This window comes from Quercus suber, unplaced genomic scaffold, assembly GCF_002906115.3.
Source record: "Quercus suber isolate HL8 unplaced genomic scaffold, Cork oak 2.0 scaffold_182, whole genome shotgun sequence".
Taxonomy (NCBI): domain Eukaryota; kingdom Viridiplantae; phylum Streptophyta; class Magnoliopsida; order Fagales; family Fagaceae; genus Quercus; species Quercus suber.
In genome coordinates, this window is record NW_027069640.1 from 464,340 (window position 1) to 486,372 (window position 22,033).

General features: G+C 35.2%; 1 protein-coding gene across 1 annotated transcript in view; it reads right to left on the reverse strand.

The window, feature by feature from the left end:
- The window catches only part of LOC111996722 (DNA polymerase epsilon catalytic subunit A), a 33,558-nt gene extending 12,169 nt beyond the window's left edge, over nucleotides 1-21,389 (reverse strand). The window contains exons 1-29 of the mRNA XM_065778386.1: nucleotides 21,073-21,389; nucleotides 20,591-20,656; nucleotides 20,396-20,455; nucleotides 20,218-20,313; nucleotides 18,174-18,334; nucleotides 17,909-17,997; nucleotides 17,604-17,821; nucleotides 16,606-16,692; nucleotides 16,257-16,391; nucleotides 14,963-15,085; nucleotides 13,488-13,571; nucleotides 12,102-12,266; nucleotides 11,810-11,986; nucleotides 11,074-11,187; nucleotides 10,689-10,793; nucleotides 8,351-8,469; nucleotides 8,111-8,252; nucleotides 7,938-8,032; nucleotides 7,695-7,800; nucleotides 7,527-7,606; nucleotides 7,245-7,421; nucleotides 6,940-7,027; nucleotides 6,720-6,800; nucleotides 6,493-6,636; nucleotides 6,164-6,259; nucleotides 2,316-2,516; nucleotides 953-1,007; nucleotides 726-868; nucleotides 196-635 (exon numbers count right to left, since the gene is read on the reverse strand). Coding sequence (XP_065634458.1) covers nucleotides 196-635; nucleotides 726-868; nucleotides 953-1,007; nucleotides 2,316-2,516; nucleotides 6,164-6,259; nucleotides 6,493-6,636; nucleotides 6,720-6,800; nucleotides 6,940-7,027; nucleotides 7,245-7,421; nucleotides 7,527-7,606; nucleotides 7,695-7,800; nucleotides 7,938-8,032; nucleotides 8,111-8,252; nucleotides 8,351-8,469; nucleotides 10,689-10,793; nucleotides 11,074-11,187; nucleotides 11,810-11,986; nucleotides 12,102-12,266; nucleotides 13,488-13,571; nucleotides 14,963-15,085; nucleotides 16,257-16,391; nucleotides 16,606-16,692; nucleotides 17,604-17,821; nucleotides 17,909-17,997; nucleotides 18,174-18,334; nucleotides 20,218-20,313; nucleotides 20,396-20,455; nucleotides 20,591-20,656; nucleotides 21,073-21,231 — 3,806 coding nt within the window. The 5' untranslated portion in view covers nucleotides 21,232-21,389. The remainder of the gene's footprint in view (nucleotides 1-195; nucleotides 636-725; nucleotides 869-952; nucleotides 1,008-2,315; nucleotides 2,517-6,163; nucleotides 6,260-6,492; nucleotides 6,637-6,719; nucleotides 6,801-6,939; nucleotides 7,028-7,244; nucleotides 7,422-7,526; nucleotides 7,607-7,694; nucleotides 7,801-7,937; nucleotides 8,033-8,110; nucleotides 8,253-8,350; nucleotides 8,470-10,688; nucleotides 10,794-11,073; nucleotides 11,188-11,809; nucleotides 11,987-12,101; nucleotides 12,267-13,487; nucleotides 13,572-14,962; nucleotides 15,086-16,256; nucleotides 16,392-16,605; nucleotides 16,693-17,603; nucleotides 17,822-17,908; nucleotides 17,998-18,173; nucleotides 18,335-20,217; nucleotides 20,314-20,395; nucleotides 20,456-20,590; nucleotides 20,657-21,072) is intronic.
- Nucleotides 21,390-22,033: the final 644 nt, after the last annotated feature.

Sequence of the window (22,033 nt, forward strand, 5' to 3'; positions counted from 1 at the left end):
ACAATATCATTTTATAAATAATAAAATGTAAACTAGTTCTTTCAATGTTATTAATCAGATCTATTGTAAGGAAGAAAACTCAAAACAAAAGATGTACTAGGCAAATTGTGAATCACATTTGTACAATATCCAATCTGTATGAACAGTTCTAAAACCATCAGATGGGCCTTTGTACATAGGAAACAAAGAGCATACCTTTGCCTCTTCCTTCTCTCTAGAGTATCTTTCCACTTTCTTTTCTTCAGTTCAAGCCATCCTCGATAATCTACATTTTTGTCAATATTTTCAGAAGAAAGGGCAGGTAGCCTATGATCAGTTTGTTGTTGCAGGCAGCCTACTTGGTCATTTGTCTTGACAGAGTTTTGTCTATTATTAACTTCATAGCAACGAACAATTGGTCTAGGTCCATTTACAGAATTTCTGCTTTTGTTTCCAAAGTCCTCCAAGTCTTTAACAATTTCTTCATTCATCACACCATTGGCGCCTGCAGCATCACTATTCTTTTTCAAAAATTCATCCCTGTTCAACGAGCTGAAGATATCAACTAATTTGCGTTGTCGAAACTTGTCCTCCTTCTCGCGAACCTTCTTATGCAGCCAATCAGGATGTACTACCCTAGGGACGGGATTCGCAACCTGAAAATTTCAACTCATCTTACATGAGGCACACAAAAGAAAAAGGGAGATAGATGACTTCAACAAATAACAATGAACAAGCAACAAAACCTTTTGCATTGCTGCAGGAATGGTAATAACTTTCTGAATTGCTGAACTAAGCCTTTGCTTGTAATAAGACCAGTCAATAATGGATCGAATGCCCACATCTGATGAAATTTTGCACCATCTCCGCACATAATGCTTCATTATTTCTGTGAATTCAAATGTGTACATGCTTTCTTTAGTACATAAACAAGAAGCAAATGAAATTAAAGAAAACCATGGCAGAACTTTACCAGCATCAGTTTCAAATATTGCAACAGGAACAGCACGCTCACTTACAGGTGTTCCCTACTCACATAACACAAAAACAATCTTTAGATTAAAATAACCCCACCCAAAAAAAAGGAATTTGAAAATTAAAAAATAGATATGCCAAGTCTAGTACAATAACAGTATCTAAGATAGCAAAAAGAGATGAAACAAGCACAGCAGGGAAAATCAAAGCAGCTTTGTTTCTGAAACAATCTCTCCTATGTTTCTGAAACAAAGAGATGAAACAATCTCTCCTATTATCATGCATATACAAGTATGGACATATCAGAAACAAAGCTGCTTCGATTTGAGGATGTCTGAGATAGCAAAAACAAAGGGAGGCCCGGCCTCCTATTTCTTCCTAATTACCAAGAATCTCCCATTGTTTTTGCTATCTCAGACATCCTCAAATCAAAGTAGCTTTGTTTCTGATATATCCATACTTGTATATGCATGATAATAGGAGAGATTGATATGTGCAGCATCCAACAAAGCTAACAACACCTTTGACCTCACAGGGAAAATTTAAACATGATGATGATAGGCTGAAAACTTGTCCATGTTAAAATACACTTCAATGAGAATCAATAGCTCATATGAGAGGATGAAATAAAGGATGTATTATTGAGTGATTGATTTAAAACTTTGATCAAGTAGGCTTTTCACATGAGGAATAGATTATGCTAGCCTAAGAGTTGGAAAAGAGCAATTTAAATCAAGCTGACATTATACAAAGTTTAGCTGGGGTCAGAGGCATGGATGAAATTGAGTCAAACACGTTGATGGAAAGGCAAAGGTTGGCACTAACAATAATGTTTCTGATGGTGACAAGGGCAGCAAACCCATTATAATAGGATCGTTGGCTTTACTGCCAAGATCCTGAAGAGTATAAAATTGCTCTTTCATTATGCGATTTGGAATGTCTTTCTCAGCTTATCAATCTTTCAAGTGTAAAGTAGATCAGCAACACAAATTGGGTGAAAGACAACAACAGCCACAAAATCCCAAGCCTACCATGAGAATACCCTTCCAGGACAACAAAGGTGATAAATATATCATCAATGCTAACAAAATTCATGCCAAATGTTAAATTAATCACAATTAATATACCAAGAGCTGCCATCATATAGCCAATGGTATTTTACCTAATCCAAGAGAATTTCTATTTCGTTCTTATGAATGGATCTATATTGTCCATACTGAAGCCTATTTCTGATTGTTCCCTTGATTTTTGCACTGATAATGACCATATGATATCAGAAGAAACTTCACTGGCTAAGTACACACATGGAAGGATCCATAAAGCTCACATTCCTGAAGCTAAAAAGAAAAAAAGGAACATACCTTAGGTTCACATGCAACTATATACTGGCAGCGGAGTCCTTTATCTTTAACCATTGCATCACCAAGAAAATCAGCAAGGCGTCTTGCAGTCGTCACTGCACATGACTTTTGTTCACCATAGTCAGCTAAGGACTTGCTCATAGTGCTTGACTCAGATATGTAGTCAAGCAGCTCACTGTCTGCGATATCCTTTCCTTGATTCTGAGATAAGAAATGAAAGAAAAGATATGGGGAAATTTGAGCAACCCCTGTGTTAAATTACCGATTGTCCCAAAAGTTTAAACTATCAGGAAATAGTGAGTTTAATCACTTAACCATAATTCTAACACTCTCCCTCACTTATGGGCTTAAACTTCCCCTTAATAAGTGAGGGTCAAGCAAGTGGGAAATTAACATTTTAAATGGGAAGTAGAGTAAAGACAGAGATCGAACTCAAGATCTTCTGCTCTGATACCATATTAATTACCGATTGTTCCAAAAGATTAAGCTATTAGGAAATTGTGATAAAAAAAAAAAAAAAAAAAAAAAATTCTACCTTTCTATATATTTGGTTTTATTTTTACACCTTTCTACAACTAAATTTCATGTTCAACTTGATCATATAGTATGAAAATTGAGAACCTTATAACTATTTGTGACTGAAATAATTGGTGTCCAATTGAGTTGAATGGACAAAATATTAGATTAAACCATTTTGAATGCTTAGTTGTATTTATGTTGATGTTTCCGGCATCAAAAGCAAGAGAGAGGATATTTGATGGAGATATTTAGTTTAGACTTCAGAGTTTATTGAGTTGAATAGACAAGATTTTTTATTGGTAAGATGTTCTCAAAGAGTCTAGTTTGGCTAATGCTAATTTTTATCCAACGTATGGAACGAAAATACAATAATATCATCATTCCATTTCTCACAACTTGAAAGAGGAAAAAAATTTCAGTATTTTTTTTTGGGAACTCTTTCCAATGTTTTGGTTGTGGAAGATTTTAGAGTTTTAAGATTTAAACCTCTTTATAAAGACATTAATGCCATTTTTGCTATTTTTGTAAGAGTGAAGATAGAATTGCCACAAATTTTTGTTATATGTATCTTTAAGTGTGTGCGTGTGTATATCTATAAAATCAAATACATACGAAAGTTAAGTCATGAATTATGACAACGTATTCAACGAATTGTTCACTCGTATGTGTCATCCCATAGGAATGAATAATATATATCTTAAATTCAACCTGACTAAAAACATTAAAGGACCACTATATTAAGTCCCTCACAAGCACAACTATGGCAAGGGGAAGCACCGTCCTGTACTATTGTGATTTGATGTAATCTTTCATTATTCTATTCAATAAAATTTCTACCTCTATTTGGGAAAGAAAAACTCATGCTTGTAGGAATTATGGAAGATCCATCATGAATGTGAGAAAATTGAGTACTATGTTATGGGGAGTACTTAAAAATTTTCTCAATAAGGAAGGTAAAAATAAAATAAACTATACAAGGTATATCTTTCTAAAGGAAAGGGGGGAAAAAAACAGTGACCAATTTTCCCAAGTCCGAATGAGGAGACTAAGAATGAAACTTCTGTGCAAAGGAATTGGCTTAGATCCAATACGCTAAATCCATTAGGATTTGGATATTTATCAAATAATTGCCACGTGTTCACATCTTAATGAAATTTCAATTATAAGCTCCATCATTGGTCACCACAAAATTACTCTGTCCATTTTAGTTATCTATTTATTTATAATTCTAAAAAAAGGTAAAAAGATAAAAGGAAATGTTGAAGCTGAAGTTGTGGCTAAACGACAGAGTGAAGCAAACGACAAAAGAAAGAAGAAAACGACATCAACTAATTCAGCACAGTTAGCACGTGTGAAGGAAAGAAAGAAGTCTGTTAGGAAGTCCAGCTGTCAAGCACTGATTAGTTGAATTAGATTGTTAGTTAAGTTGTTAGGAGTTAGTTATTTTTGCTGTTTTGGCGCTTTTTCTTGTTGCCCTGTTATGCTATATATTGATATAGTTAGCTAATTATCTTGTTGCTCTGATATTGAAGTAATACAAGAACTTTCATTCCATCTGTGTGAGTCTCTTTCTTTACAGGAAATGATTAAGAGAGTGGGGGGAATCATTATCAATGAATTGACTTTCATGTAGCAGTAGCCAGCAAGTTCGAACCTTCTGCCACGCCAAACAAAAAACAGAGGATATTGAGACTAGGCAAAAGGGTTGTTGATTTGACTTGAAACAGAGGATATTGAGAAGTTGTGAAAACAAACATACGGAGGCAGCAACGCTTCCTCCGTAAAGGACTCCACTTCTTTGCAATTATCGCCGTAGATCCTGATCTGTCTGAGGGAGTGTAGATCTTGCAATCCCCGGGAAAATAGTTTGTCGCAGTAAGAGACGTCAAGTGTTACTAAATTTAAGGGCAAACCTCCCTCAGGAAATGATTCCAGTTTTGGACAACAACTGACTTCCAAATACTCAAGCGATGGGAATAGGGTGCGCATATTTTCAGGCAATGACTTTAACTTGTTGCAACCGACGATCGAAATCGAGATCAAATTAGGGGCGCAGGTACCTCCACTAAAAAATGATACAAAATTAGGGGACGAGTAAATACCCAAATAAGCGAGAGAACTAAGATCACGATAAGATTCCTCTGATACGAAAAGAGATTCAAGATTTTTACTTTTCCATACATAGAGAGATTTGAGTTTTGGATACGACTCTAAGGGAAAAGACCAGAGTGAGTCAGAGTCATCCCCTATCGTCAAACTTTCAAGAGAAGGATAGTAATGGCCCGTTGTGATCTGAAATGCTCCATTGATATGAAGTGATTTTAATGCAATGGGTACACCACTTCCTGGGACAGCGAGACACGTCATAAGCTCTGCAAACGACTGCAAGAAGATGCGACCTCCTCTAATAGAGAGGTAATCCAACTTGGGTGGTAATTCCTTCAACACAACCTTATCACAATCACTTAATTGCAATTCATTGAGAGTTGGAGCTCTAGGAACTGAAGCAACGAGTTGCTGACATTCTTCAATTTCAAGTCTGATTAAAGAGGGAAGCTGACTGGGTAGACCACCGCTTAGCTTGGGACATTCAATTATGCAAAGCTCTTTGAATTGGAGACATTAGTGCAACTATATACTGGCAGCGGAGTCCTTTATCTTTAACCATTGCATCACCAAGAAAATCAGCAAGGCGTCTTGCAGTCGTCACTGCACATGACTTTTGTTCACCATAGTCAGCTAAGGACTTGCTCATAGTGCTTGACTCAGATATGTAGTCAAGCAGCTCACTGTCTGCGATATCCTTTCCTTGATTCTGAGATAAGAAATGAAAGAAAAGATATGGGGAAATTTGAGCAACCCCTGTGTTAAATTACCGATTGTCCCAAAAGTTTAAACTATCAGGAAATAGTGAGTTTAATCACTTAACCATAATTCTAACACTCTCCCTCACTTATGGGCTTAAACTTCCCCTTAATAAGTGAGGGTCAAGCAAGTGGGAAATTAACATTTTAAATGGGAAGTAGAGTAAAGACAGAGATCGAACTCAAGATCTTCTGCTCTGATACCATATTAATTACCGATTGTTCCAAAAGATTAAGCTATTAGGAAATTGTGAGTTTAATCACTTAACCATAATTCTAACACCCTGTTTTGAAACTTGAACTAATCATGAAACTATGAACATCCTCTGTTACAAATAAATAAGAAAGAGAAAGAAAAAGGGTTGGTACAAGGAACCCTAGAGCCATACTTTAAACAAAGCAAGGGGAAATTCAAACTAGTGACCAAAGCAAAATCAAAATCAATACATCGAACTATTTACGTACATCAAGAAGATCGAGCCAGCGGTTTGCAACAGAAGCTACAGCTGAATAGCATTCCTCCAAGGTGGACCCATGGAGGAACTTATCAAAGAGCTCGGCCTGCAAACAAGATAGTATTTTACATACAGAAGGAGATAATTTGGAAAAAAAAAATAGTCAGATGCATCAAGACTAACTACTAAAATGAATATAAAGTTGGCTCATTTTTTCTTTCTGTTGGTAGGAAAATTTGGTTCCATATAACATCAACATAATTTTATCAAGACATGCCACAATGAAGAAAAAACAAAGCCAATTCTATGGCAGGTAAAAGCGGGGACGTATTACATTACCTGGAAAACTTTGATGAGCTTCAGCTCACCTCTACGCTTGATCTCAAAACCTTTAAGCTCAGCAAGGGTTCCATCATCATTAAAAACAGCATATCGCTTCTTAATTAAGATTCCTTCTTCCTTAGAAGCAGGAATAATCATTGCCTACACGGAAGACCAGATGATTTGCATGAATGTAATGAAGAACAAATCAATTGTTAAATTAACTAGTAACTATTCAACATTACCTTGTATGGTCCATCGACTTCAAATTCAATCGAGCATTCACTATGAGTTGTATATCTTTTATTGATTGGATCTGTTAGCGTCTGTAAAACATGGTAGTTAGAACTTGAAGAAATACTGCAGTTACATAGACAGCCAGAGTCATGTTGCAATACACTAAGCATAACCAGAATGATACAGAATACATCAGGAATTAAACAATCAATAAGGTTCCAAGCTAACCTGGTATTGATCATTTGTATTGTTTCTGGCCACATCAACATTGAGCATAACACAAGGATATGAGATTGTCAGCTTCTTCTTCAAATCTCTGAAATATATATTTCCCATATGATAGTCAGCTTCTTTTGATACTCAATAACAATATTTTCACAAGTCAGAACAAAACCTTGGATGATGCATTTAAATTTGGCTACATGCAAGTGGTATAATTAAAATAAATGTCATATAAGTGATGAGGATTTTGACAGTTGACATAAAAAAACAAACACCAATAACTATGTAAAGCGTGAAGAGCAGAATCGTACTTGGTTTTGAAAGTAAAGTTCTCTGGAAAAGATCCAGGGAGCACACACCAGATACCATCTGTATCTAATTCAAGTGGTTTTCCAATTTTTTCAACCAATACACGAGCATTCTGAATTATTTTTGCTCCTGTATACGTAACTACTCCAGCCATTTCCATTGAGTACCATCTTGCACCCCTGGGAAAAAATAAATGTTTGAGAGATAACACAAACACAGAAGCCACTGTAACAACAGGCTCCATACAATTAGTTTTCAAACCAAATGGAAATCACCAAACTCACTTGCGCATGACGTAACCATAGAAGGAATTAAGTATACACTTATGGGCAAGTTGTAATGAATCATAAAGCACTACCATATCCTGCAAAAACAATACGAGACTATGTAACTCATCATCACAAATGGACTATATTCCAATTGTTCCAAAAGCTGATGAATAATCTCCATACTTGTGCTTCCTGGATTTTTATAGAATTTCCACTAGCCTTGGCTTCTGACAACTTCCCTTTCCAAACCTTGTTAAGTCCTTTGTATTCATACCTTCTGTCCCGAAAGCTTGATCAAGACCAAAAGAAATGCGACTTAGTGAAAAGAAAATGTAATTCAGGAACACACAGACGCACACAAAAGGACTTTCCTTTTGAATATTACAAATTCAGAATTTATAGCATAACAAAATTTTAACTGCTCACCTACGAACAGTGTCAACATAAAATGGGTTTTCCCGCATGCAGATCCCTGCTTCTCGGAGTTCAGTGACTGGCTTATCAAGTACCCGTTTATATGCCTGCAGAAGACAGTAAAATTTATTATCTCTGCCATTACTTAAGCAAAAACATCTACTAGTACCAAGTGAGAAATATACCTTCTGACTGTACTTTTTTAGACGCTCTTTTAGCCTCAATTGTTGCTCTGTCTTTGGTAGGTCAAGAAAAGATTTTGGCAACTGACCACCAGTACCATCAACGAACTCAGACTCAATTTGCTTCTTCAAATGATAATAGTCACTGAAGTTATTAAGGAGATGTGCATATACAATCATCAGTCAGTCTTTTATTGATGCACCTATAGAAATAAGGGAAGACTAAAACTAGTAATAAAAAACCTTTTCTTTGCCATGAATGTCTCTCCACGCCAAACCCATTCAAGCTTTCGTAGACAAGTTTTTCCTGGACGGTTGAAATCACATGCAGTGCAGACCTCATCTGTAACTATTGATGGTGGCTGAAATAAAACAAGAAGAAACCTTGGTATACATTGATAGCAAAGGTACAAATTGGGGGGATGAGACCAACAAAAACTATTTGATGATGCCGATGTACAAAACAAAATAAACATTTAAAACCACTAATATATCAGCTCAAATTGGAAAAGACATTGTAATGCACTAATCAGGAGATAACTCTCAAAGAAACAAGATAATTAAGAGGCATCAACAAAGCATGTTAATGAACACAAAACCTTACCATAGCAATGTGATCCCACAGCGGGCGTGTACTAGGTCAATCTGGGATATATAAATGACTACATAGAGTTCCAACTGTCACTAATCTATTTGATGTATAGCACAAATGTGGCTATCGCTTTCTCGGGTTGTGACAAACAGTATTTAGGCCAACCTGGTAATGTAATGTCACCTGTTGCTTGGGGACAGTACAGAACTAGGTTGACCTTTGCTATAAAAGCAATTACAGTGACAAACAAGGCAAAGTTTTTTTTGATAAGTAACAAACAAGGCAAAGTTGTTTACAAAAACTTGTGAAAAGACAACAATTTCCTTGCTAAGGATAAGAAAACTGGTTTAATATATCAAAGTAAGTAAACTTGCAGTAATTATAAATGTTGGGAAGGATTTCCAATGGAAAAAGTATTAGAAGTGGTTGGGATCTCTTTTCTGAACATTAAATTTGTTGGGGATAAGAACCAGGTTTGCTTTTGGCATGAGCTGTGGTGTGGTAATTCTCTTTTAAGATATCAGTTTCTTGACTTAATCCTTCAAGATATGGACAAGGATACTTATGTTGCCTCATACTTGGGTTGTTCAAAAGAGATAGTACACCATTGGAATCCTCTTTCTTTTTTTTTGGGTCAAATTCCAGTATTAGTGACGCAAGACAACCAGAACAAAATTGAAACAATAATAAAAATAAAATATATGACCTAAGAGTCAGCACCTAAGCCTTGCTTGGAGTCAGCACCAAGCGGAGAAACTACTAGGAGTCAGCACCTAGGGTAGACCTGGAGTCAGCACCAGACCAAAGAAAAACCAAACGGCCATTTTTTTATTCATTAAAATATCAACTAACTCTCAAGGAGTACAATAAGTTGCTTATAAAGAATTGCTAAACCCTAGTTCTAATTGGCTAGGAAATCCTAATTGCCTTATTACAAAAATAACCTTGCTTCTAAATTAAAATACTAATAGTCCAATAAGCTAATAGGACCTAAAATATAAAAATACAATTGACTTGCAAACATAAATAATACTAAATAAAAATTTTCTTGCGTCTCCCGCATCAATTAGGGGTTGGAATTAGTTGCTGGATTTTTCATCTGTAAACTAATTTTCCAGAGTGCATTGGAGGTTGAAAAGGTCAGCTCCATAAAGCTAGATGTTCGTTCTCTTCATGATGCCCGAAAAGGCTATTTGGTTTGGAATTGCATATGGAGTGCAAAGGTTCATCAGAAGGCCTCTTTTATTGTTTGAATGGCTGCATTGGAGAAGATATGATGGTGGACAAACTTCATAACAAGGAAATTCTTATAGTTGATTGGTGTTGGATGTGTAAAATCAATGGGGGAGCAAGTTGATCACACTTCATTGTTTGGCGGCAGGAGAGCCTCAGTTACTTGTTTATACGAGCGATGCCAAGGAATTTGATCCAATTACTTGCTTGCTATCAAAGCAAGTATAGTTTTTTTTTTTTTTTTTTTTTTTTATAGGTAGGAAGTATATTTGACATAGGCTTATACTAAGAGATATGAAATAATTTTCCATTAAATCTTTATATGGGCATTTGGGAGAGAGAGAAAGATAGAAATAGTCAAACATTTGATGGTGTTGAGCTCATTCATAATTCAATTAAGCTATTATTATTGGGATTTTTAAACACTTGGATGACTCTTACAGGCTGCATTTATAAAATTCCTTGACCTTTTTAAAGTTTAGATTGTAATAACTAAGGAGAAGCTCTGTACATTTCCAATTTACTTGGGCTTTCTAGTTTCTCCTTTAATTTATGAATTTAATCTTTATCAGAGAACACTGCCTTACAGATCTTATGATGTCCCACTGTCATATTCTCCGTATTCAAATCAAAACCATTCCATCCTTGCAACATATTTTACAAGCAAATGGAAAACATAAACCAAAATTTAAAAAGAAATTTTAAAAAAAAATGAATATCATCCACAATTACTTAAAGCATTTATTAACATCGTACCTGAAGTCTGTTTGTTAAAATAATATTTGGATACATTGCAGCTACATCAAGATGATAAATAAGGGGGCATTCATCGCGTATAGGTTCGCCTTGCAGTCTTACAAGCTACAGATGAGGGAAGAAAATAATTAATGAAAAAAATTTCTTCCCAAATATATATCTTTAAATATTCAGATGTTAACACCATATTTAGGTGAAGAACAATACAGTAAAAAATAAAAATAAAAAAAGAATTGCAAGCTTAGTGGTTATGAGCTTTAAATGCAAATTACTATACAATGCATTACATATTATTAAAAGAAAATTTACTGAACATATTTGGACATGAGTCCAAGCCCCATTACTGGAACATAAATCATATGCTTGAAATAGAAATACTCAGTACCTTTTCCATTATAGCATTCTTCACTTCATCATAATTGGACACCGATTCCAAGTCCATCTTACCCTCTACTCTTATAGCATATTGCAAATCCCGGTCAAGGTTGTTGATCAGTTGCTGTATTTCAAAATACTCCAGAGTGAATCAAGTATATTCACAAAGCAGAAATAAAAGGATTCATATTAGGAAACCTAAATTGAGTAGCTTTTGATTAGGCACAGTAGATTCTTTTTCTTTTCTTTTTCTTTTTCTTTTTTTTAATTCAGTAAAGCAACTTCCAGGAAATTTTACAAAAGGATGGATCAATCTTGAAGGAAGTTGTTAGACTGAAAAATATAGGAATAAAAAGGATAACATTACAAGATAAGTGATGCAGCAAATAAAACAATATTCCACACACTGAATGCCTCGATGAACCAAGACTACAAGGTTAAAGAACAATAGTAAGATTTTCAACACAAGCACGCACAAATTGCTGTTTGGTGTATGTTAAAATATTTCCACCAAGAGGAAATAAACACTCATTTCAAATAGATATATCACATTTAGTTGTTTTGACAAACTATGTCAGACAAAATAGAATAAATTCGCTAGACAGTGGCATATGAATGTTATAAACAGCAGACAATGTAGAGATACTGGATGAACACTAAATCAAACCAGAAGTCATTTTCGAATGATGTAACTGAACGTCTGGTCAATAATAACAGTACATGAAACAGAAGAAGAAATTGCATACCTCATAGGCAGATGGATCAAGCTTGAAACTAGTAGGAATATCAGATCTAAAAACCCCACTTTCGAGGCATTCCACATGGCCACCTATATAAGTCTCACTCTCAAGAAGGTGACTATTGTAAAACTTCTCTGGGTCAGATTGGTGTTTGTTAGGACAGATAACATTAGCCTGGTACGCCTGTAAAGATTGCAAAACATGTGAAACTGGAAGAAACTTGATAGCATAGTGTTGGAAGAATTTGCTTTACAAAGAAGTGTAAAAGCTTCAGAATGCATGCACACAAAAAACACACCTGAACCATAAGCAGCATTTCACAAAGGGTCCCACTACCTTTGCGTAAAACCTCATCTGGTGACATAGGTATAATAGTAGCAAGAGAGAAAATGAAGGGATGAACATACGTCATGTACAAGTAGTAAGTTGAGACAGCATCAGAAACAGAATAGGAGGCCATCATCTGTGATAATATTTTCAACAAAAAAATACATATATACTATCATTAGAAATGATCCCAAGAAGGTAATGTACAAATAATTAATAAATAAAGGTGGGCAAAAACCAAACAGAAGTTTCAACTGAAAAACTCAACTAAAAGGTACTACATATCAACAATGCGCTTCAAAAAAGATAAAAAATTGACAATGCTGACTGCCAAGAAAAAGAATTGTGGTATATAACATCCCTGGCCAAGCAACCCTGAGACAACAGTAGCAGCACTTGGGATCAGGGCATCTGATGTGGTCGCAGCCAGCAACTTCGACACATACATCATATTTATATAATGTCTGTGTGCATGTGTCTATGTATTACAGGAAGACTCATAGCTGTGGGTTCTCTTCATAACTAGGGTTATAAATAACCATATAGACATAACTTCTGGTGCCTCAACCCAAAGCAAAAGCATGATATTTTATTGCTGAGCTACTCTCTCTCCCCTTCCCCCTGAATGCCACAGGGTTAGTAATAGAAGCCAGCATATGACTAGCTCCCTAATTGCTTTTCACTCAAAAAAACCTAATCAATTATGAGTTATTAGCAGCACATCTATGAGGTTGCCTAACCAGTAAGGCCCTCTTCAATATCAAAATGAATTCTCACTAGAACATATTAGAATCAAACTTTGGGAATGTCAAAAGTGGCAAGATTGGCTTATGCATCTGCTTCTGTATTGCCCTACATATACAAAGGAAAAAGATTAGCTCCAAACCAGTTTGGAGCTATCTTCCTTTAACCCATTATGTGACAATTGAAGATACCATCAATGTGTAGTTATAATCACATGACTTTTTTAATGAATCATGTGACTTGTTTAAATAATACACATGAATAGTCTTATAAATTGCCACGTAGTGGGTTGGAAGAGATTCGTCCAATCTGGTTTGGAGCTAATCTTTGTCCACATACAAATTAAAACATGGTGGATGATACTAAGCTCAGCCAAGCAAATAAACTTACATGCCACTTGCTCCAAAAGACCAATAAAGAGGTATATTTCAGACCTAACACACAAATATGCACATACAGCTGTCATTTTATATATCTACAATAGTTCATATAGTGATCCTTTTGTCCTTACATCCCATCATCATTATCATATAACATGTTCCAATTCTATAACTGGCACACCATGTCAAGTCAATTTTGCTACATCAGGAACAACATTTCCAGTCACTCATACCTGAGGCTTTTCCTTTGCAAAGAGAACCATATCCTCAGGATTCACCTCCAGGGGATCATAACCCAACTTTGCTTTAGTAACAGCCTGACATAAGATCAAGAAAATGTAAATGCACAGCACAGCTACTAAAAAGGAATTTCATGTTACTGGAAAACTAAAAACTAACAACACAAATAATAAAATTCTGTCATTATGATTATGATATTGAAGTTGCATGTCATTCATAATTTTTTCTCCTAAATCAATTTATAATATTTCTAAGGTAAGAGCATGGATGTACCACACAAGGTGAAGTTATTCTTTTGTCAATATGTTAATCAAGATTCAAGAGGATCATTTGTCATTTAGATTTTGCACAGTATCTCCTATGTTTATATGTAAATATGTTCATTTTCTTCTCTCTCACTTGCCGCCACACCAACCCCACCACAACTGCCAACAAACTCCAGCAACCAAGACAAAAACAAGACTGAGCTCCATCAATCAAAATAGCTAACCACTGCCCATCATAACAATCACCAAACCAAGCCTAAGCCACCACTTCTCCCCTCGAACCAAAACCCAAGCCACCATAAACCCATCATTACACAAAGCTTTGGCAATTTTACAAAGGCTACACCACCATGTATCCAAACCATAATGCATCCATTACCAGGTCTAATTCAGAAAATATATATTCCCAAACTGGATTCTGAGGATTGAAGTTTCTACTTTCAGAGATGGCAACACTTGTAAATTCATGCTAGTCCTGCCATTGCAGGGTCTGAGAGGGGAGATCCAAATATACAGTCCTAACACTCAGCATATATACTTGAAAATGGCTGCTCATATAAATTAAACCATGAACACTAGCCATTGTTTGACCAATATAAATAACACGTTAATCACGCAGAGTGGTTATCAACATGTAAAGAATTAACTCTCTGATTGTAGCATTTATTTATTAAGAAATGTGGGAAATGCTAAAGCCAATAATTAGGCCTTTGGATGTTGTAGATTTTAGTGAAAGCATAAAATTGGAATCCCACTTTGATATGGACATGATAAAAGAATGAGAAACAAGACTAAAAAATGACCATGCCAATCAACAAGAACCAAAGTAAAGTTATCACTTACCAATTAAAGAATCTATCTAAATATGGTTGCATGTAGATGTAAACGCAAATTTTCAGAAAATAAAAATAAAAACAATGAATATCACTGCTATGTGTTACCTCTATTAGTCATTTGAGAACTTGAAAAGAGAATAATACAACAATAATATGAAAATTTATTCTTTCATCTATCATAGAATTGTAATAAGAAATGAAGGGGTTAATATTCAAACAATTAATAGCCTGTTAACCATTAACTCTCAAGATGTACATGCCATAATTAAGAATATTTTCTGGGTAAAGAAAAGAAATACAAGAACTTGTAATGAATAAAAATTAAACTAATAACAAACAAATTGAACCCAAGTTGGGAGTTTGTACCTTTAGGCCCTGGCTTCCTTGAGGGAGATAACTATCACGTTTGACCCAAGCAAAACAATCCAGATGGCAAGCAAATTTAGCACGACACTCCCCTTGATTCTTGTCACACTGAAATCCTACCTCCTGAGCCCCAAAAAAAAAAAAAAAAAAGGAAGGTTCAACAGGGAGGGGAGAAACATTAAAAAGAACAAAGCTATACTTTTACATGGAGCAACCAAGATATCCCAATGACAACTGAAATAAGAATATCTCGAAGATCACGTGTATATAAGAACAATTCAACTATTACTACTCTTACTAGAATAATTAATGTTAAACTCGGCATCAAGTCAATAGGTTTGCACGCATTTAATCAAAGATTGAGAAGCAGAGAAAATTTTAGCTAACAATGCTTTTGAAACTTCTTTCATAATTGGCATGATAGCATCAAGGTCCAATAAAACATAAAGAAATTTGAAATGTGTAACTTTTGTCAATTACTGTTGCTGTAATTTAAAATATGATATGAATACAGAAAAAAAAAAAAAATGAAAGTTCAAAGAAGTTCCAAGTAAAATGCATGCAATCCCACTACTAACAGAAAAGCCAAAAAATTCCATGTATGTGTAATTTCAGTTGAATTTTTTGGAGAGCTAAACAACAGAAAACTAAATATTCTGTAAAGCACTCTATATCTAAATGCTTCAATTGAATATAGACACAATTGATGTAACACAACATGTTACAGGCAAAAACATAGACTAAACAATATGAAAGTTTGGTTCAAGATTTTAGTGGCAAAATGATTTCGGAAGTCTTTTGCTACAAGCCACAAGCCATTAGCCAGCAGTAGATCACTGACTAACTATAACAACATATTTATAGCCATTGATCATGATACAGGGTAAATTTATGCATGCAACTTGTTAGAATTATTGTTAAGTAATTAAACTCACCATTTCCTAATAGCTTAAGCTTTTAGGACAATCGGTAATTTAACATGGTATTAGAGCAAAAGATCCTGAGTTCGATCCCTGTCTTCACTCTACCTCCCATTTAAAATGTTAAATTCCCACTTGTTGAGCCCCCACTTACTAAGAGGAAGTTTAGGCCCACGAGTGAGGGGGAGTGTTAGAAACTTAGAATTATGGTTAAGTGATTAAACTCATCATTTCCTAACAACTTAAGCTTTTGGAACAATTGGTAATTCAATACAACTAATGATATTTATGTTCTAGCCTTCTAGGTAATAAAAAGAAGGTAAAAGTCTAGGCTGATATTCTAGTCATTCAACTAACAGAAATAAACAACGCACCTCACTCATTTTTAACCCATGATAGGCTGCTCTGCTTTCCAGGAATGGCCAGTCAAAAAAATCACCATTGTACGTGACATAAATACCAGGCTTCACCTCTCGCATATGGGCAAACCACTGTCTAAGAAGCTCTACCTGCAAGAACAATCAGATCACTTAACAAAAATTATCCTGCATAAGCATCCTAAAGCAGTCTAGGAAACCTAATTGATATAAATGCACATGCATATATATATGGACAAACAATAACACACGTGCTGGAACACAAACACGTATACATGCAATATAAATACATACCTAACTAAATACATGCATCTATACAGACATATAAAGATTTGTGTATCATTACCTCATTTCTCACATTTGTCACTTTAAAATACCCTTCAAATTCCGGTTTTGGAGTATACTCTAAGTCCTCTATATCATCTCCAACACACTGAAAATAAACACAAAAAAGTCGCAGATATTTATTAACAATTGCCAATGAAGGATTGAGTCTATCAACACAGAACAAAATCATGGCTAGGGGATCAATGAATAACAAGCAATGGCAATAAGGAGGCTTACATAGATGCAAAAGAAATGAATAATAATTTATTTTCATCAGCAATCACTGGAGGAAATCAAACTTTTATGAACATATACTGGCCACAATCTTAAAAATCATTGATTTGGTTAATTAATTACAAAGGTAACATAATATTGGAACTTGAGAATATAACATCTGTTGTAACGAAGAGTAAATCATAGATATTGTAAGGAGATAATCTTCAATGCTTTTCACTGAACTGAATTAGTATTACCAAAATAGTCAGGATATATTACTTATAAAAATAAAATAAAAAGGAAAGCTCTGGCTGTCATTCACTAGAGACATCCATACTAGAGCCTGACAGAAAGGACTTCATATAACATCTCCTGGCCAAAAATCAGTAGTAAAATGAAACAATAAGTTTCTAAGAGTTAAACTCCTATGCAGTCATCTTTTACAAATACATCCCCCCCCCCCCCGACCCCAACCCTGCCCCTCACCCCCAGGTTCTTTAACATGCATCTGTGAGAGCCATTAACTCTACCAATATGTCCCAAACTTCTTAATTAAAAACCAGATAATACTCATTTTATACATCTTAGGCTGATAAATCACAGTTATACTGGGAACGGGGAGAAGCATACAACACACCCCCCCCCCAAAAAAAAAAAAGCATCAAATGCAAATAACTAGTTATAAAATTAAGCAACTATTATACTTGAACATAAGACAGACCAGAGGAATCACAAAATCTTATTGCAAGACAGATAAAGAATTCACTGAAAGAGCACTAAGCTTAAGCCAATCATGTTTACCTCTCTGTTAATAATCAGGTACCCTTGTCCATCAACCATGTACGAGATCATCATTATTAAATCGTATTCAGCATCAGGAAATTTCAAAGGAAGCTTTGTAGTCTCAATATCAAATGCACAAACATGCACTTCAGCACGTTGCAAAAGATCTGTCCTCTTTTCCAGCATAAGACCAGTACTGGATACACTAACGTCATACCATTGCCCACATCGTACATCTGAGTCATGAATTTCTCAGTGTCTCTAAAGGAGATGGAAAAATAAAAATGAATTCTCAAAAGAAATAGAAAGAAACAAGAAATCACCTTTATCAATGGCAAATCGAACATGATAAGGAACATCATACTCACGGAGATCAACTATACAATCTAGAAAATCTTGAGGCCTTTGTTCTCTGCAGATCAAGTACCAGATATTTTGGAATAAGTAAAGAGATACCACATGTAAGAGGAGGTAAAAGGTCAGTGCTAGGGAGTAGAACTGCAGAAAGAAAACAATAACCTTTTCACTGAAAGGGCAATAATGGCTGGTTCAACGCAAATGGAACCTGAATGAAGAATAGAGCCTTACCTTTTCCCTGCTATAATGGACTCATATGCTTCTGCGGCATCAAATTTTTCCTGGTTTCTTTGAACGACGTGCAATAGGTCACTCTTCACATTCATTAATTGTTGAACCGTGTCAAAAGATAGCTTCAAATAAGGTTTGTGCAAGCCAGACAAATGGTTTTTCTGTCCAGAAGCATACAAAGATATCAGAATGCATATATAGGGATACAGAATTATCCGACTCAAGAATAAATAATGATAATGATGTGCAAGGATATGACCATTGAATAACCAATCATAACAAGCCCACTATAGTAAATTAAGTCTGCAGGTGAATGATATAGATTATAAAATTATCTGCAACAATTATTTTAGCATGGTACGACCTAACACTCCAGAAAAGATGATTAGCAAGAAAATGGGTTGAATAGACAACTATACACCCTAACTGCAAATTTGATGTATTTTTTTGCAAAACATAATGATTCTTTAATCATGAAGCATACAAGGAAAGATAACAAAAGGGTGGAAATCCTTAAGCCTTATGCAAATGCCTCAGTTGTACAAACTAGCTTATTTATGAGTAGGACAAAGGTGAATGTAGCCACATCCAGATGGTGGTTTGCTGATTCCAAAAGCAGCTGGATTAATGTAAACCCCACAGTTTTACTAAAACAAAAAAAAATGTGATGCACCAGGGTAGGATAACGAGCTTATTGTGTCAAAAGTGTGCTACATCCATCTGCGCTAATGTCAAGGGACATATGGCAAGGAAAGGGACCATTTAGGAAGCCGTCTCATTTTTTTTTCTTTTTTCTGAAGATTTAAGTTTCAATGACTACCAGTCATCATTTGATAATCACCATTTAACTTAGTAAACTATATTCCAGTTCAGTAAAAACACGTCAATAATACTACCATGTAAGATGCAGTGAGACAAAGACAATATGGTTTGGGTGTGTAGATTGGCAGGAAGGGGTTATTTATAAAGTAGGATAACATAGAAGGCGATCAACTCTCCTAGTCAAAGTTAGAAATTATTTTTTTTTGATAGGTAATAACAGCTTTATTGATAAAAAAAAGCACAATAAATTTACGATAGCAAACTCACTGCACTGAAAAGAATACAAACCAATAAAAAAGAAAGACTAACAGAATTAAGAGAGTCAAACAAAGAATGACAATGCGTAAACCCCCAAATCCGAGACCACTCAAACAAAGTCCTAAGTAGCAAAGACTTCACACAGTCTACAGGTCTCAATTTCCTCAAAAGTACTGGAATTGCGCTCCTTCCAAATTAACCACATAAGACACGCTGGAACCATATTCCACACTTTTGAAGTGTGACTCCCCAAAAATTAGATAGATCGGTTTACCTTTTTCACCAAAAACTATGATTTTGCCAAATCAACTTGATGTGCCTTTCACTTAAGAAATGAGAATCGGGACAAGTACAAGATGGAGACTAACTTTAAAAAAAAAGGATCTGAGATAATTTTTTTACAACATGTCGGAATTAAATTATTAAAAAAAAGTGTAATCCACACAATGGCGTCAATCAAGCATTGTGTTCATTTCCATGCGAGTAGGTTGACAAGCAATCAAAAGAATACAAGACCTTTGTCCCACTCTTATGTCTAACCCACCATCCCAACATAACTTTAAATTCTGTGGGAAGATCTTGCTTCAAAAAACTAAACTTTCGAAAGGCTGGGCATATTAATATGCTTCCCAATTTAATTGAACTAAATTCACTTGCATAATGATTATGTAACATCAATTGTTATAGAATGAAACTAGCTCTAGCTCTGCCCAAACACAAGTGGAGCTTCTAGCATTGCCAATGGGATCATTGAGATCTCTCTACCCCCAACCCTGAATTCAAACAACTTCACTTCTTTGGTAGGCCCAAGAAGTAGTCAGGTAATCACTTAAAAATGGTAGAAACTAGAAAACTTGCCTGATAAGCATAAGAAGGAAAGCAGTACAATTGTAAGACATTTCTAATATTCTCTAGGACAAGAAAAATTATAAGAATAGTAATGCAAAAAAAAAAAAATTCTTACAAGATCAAGGTCTTCTTTCTCAATGATTTCAATATCAGCAATTTGGCTTTCATAGCGCCGTCTCAAAAATGCTTCAACATCTACTTCTGTTTTTTCCTATAATAACAATTCCATCAATGTGACCACCATTATGACAACTACTGGCCAGTGCTAAATATTTCAAGTTAAACATACATACCTTAGTGGCTGCATAGAAATAAGGTCGGAACTTGTATTTTGACTTGAAAGTCGAACCATCCTACAATTAAACTAAAACTGTTATATAATCAAACAAGCCAAACAACCACCACGCAGGAAAACACATTTCGACTAAGTGCAGTAAGGAACCACTATCTGTACACGTAAAGAATATAACTGCGTTGGGAAAGTTTACCTGCGAAACAAAATAAAGATCGACACAACTACAGACGTGTTGGGTGTCTTCATCCTCCCAAGACGACTGCAAAACACAAAAACGCATCAATAATTTTCCTCGTGACAAAAGTTCATGTACTTGTGTGTTGCTAGTAAAATCGGGCATATAGTAGAGCAAACTGAATATCACATTGTAAGTCATTTTCATTCTCTGAGATATGAACATAGCACAACTAAAGTGACTAAACCAATTACTCATTTTGCAACTAAATATTTTGAGCTTCATATTGAATTATCAAATTTCATTTTCATACCAACACAAATATAGTTCCATGCAACTAAATTTGCAATTTCCTCATCGCGAACCGATAATAAAGGCGAAATAGCTAATGATATGAACCAAATCGAAGCAGATAAAAACATAATCATCCAAAAATTGACTAACAGGATATATATATACATGGAGATGACATTGATGAATAGAGACCAAAATTGACTTACGGGAGAGGATGTGAGCAACCATCCGAGGCGCTTGTCGCCTTCAGAGAAGAGATCGAAGCCGAACTTGGACTCGAGCTCCTCCACGGCGGTGCGGATTAGCTTTTGCTTCTTGGAGCTCCGCGGGTCACGGCGGTCCCGCCTCCTTCCTTCGCCGTTCATTTGAACTCTCTCCGGCAGCTTTCAGATCAGAAAAATTAAGACGGAGAGAGAAAATGTCAGTGTAAGAGAGAGAGATGGGTTTCGAAACCCTTTTCTGAAGTTGTAAATCTGAAAATGAGGGCAGGCGGGACTGATGTCTGAGACATGGGAATGTTTTTCCCGCGCTTTTGTTAGCCTGATTTTGGGCTTTGATTACACAAATGCCCCTCTCCTTCTTCTTTTTTCCCTTTTTCTTTTCTTTTCCCTTTTTTTTTCTTTTTGTAATTACAGCCCTCGGAAGTTTTGAGAAATAACATTCCGCTCCAAGCTTAAAAGAAAAATACATTTTCCCCCTAACCTCCAATTGAACAAACTTTATTAAATTAATATTAAAAATATTGTGTATTAATTTGTCATTTACTTAAGGGTAGATTTTCAATATTATCTTATTTCATAATTAAAATTTATTGTTTTAAATTTTTTTAATTAAGTGTGAATTTTTCTTTTTTCTTTTTTACTTTTTCAATGTGTTATGGAGTAATTTGCCATTGCAAATGTTTTGGTACTTGATAAATTTTGCATTTTTATTCTAAATTTATCGGTTACTATACTAATGTATACGTAATCAACCAAGTTTGATGATTTGATGACATAATCAAACTTATGGACATTTAGGCTCCCTTTTAGTATTTCTCTTTGGATGATCAAGTGCTTTTAAATAGTCCTCTTTCATATGCTTTGCATCAACATGCATTGGTCCACTTCTTTTTTAAGTATTGTGGTTTTGATAATCGTATGTTTTGTTGCAGGTATCTATCCCAGT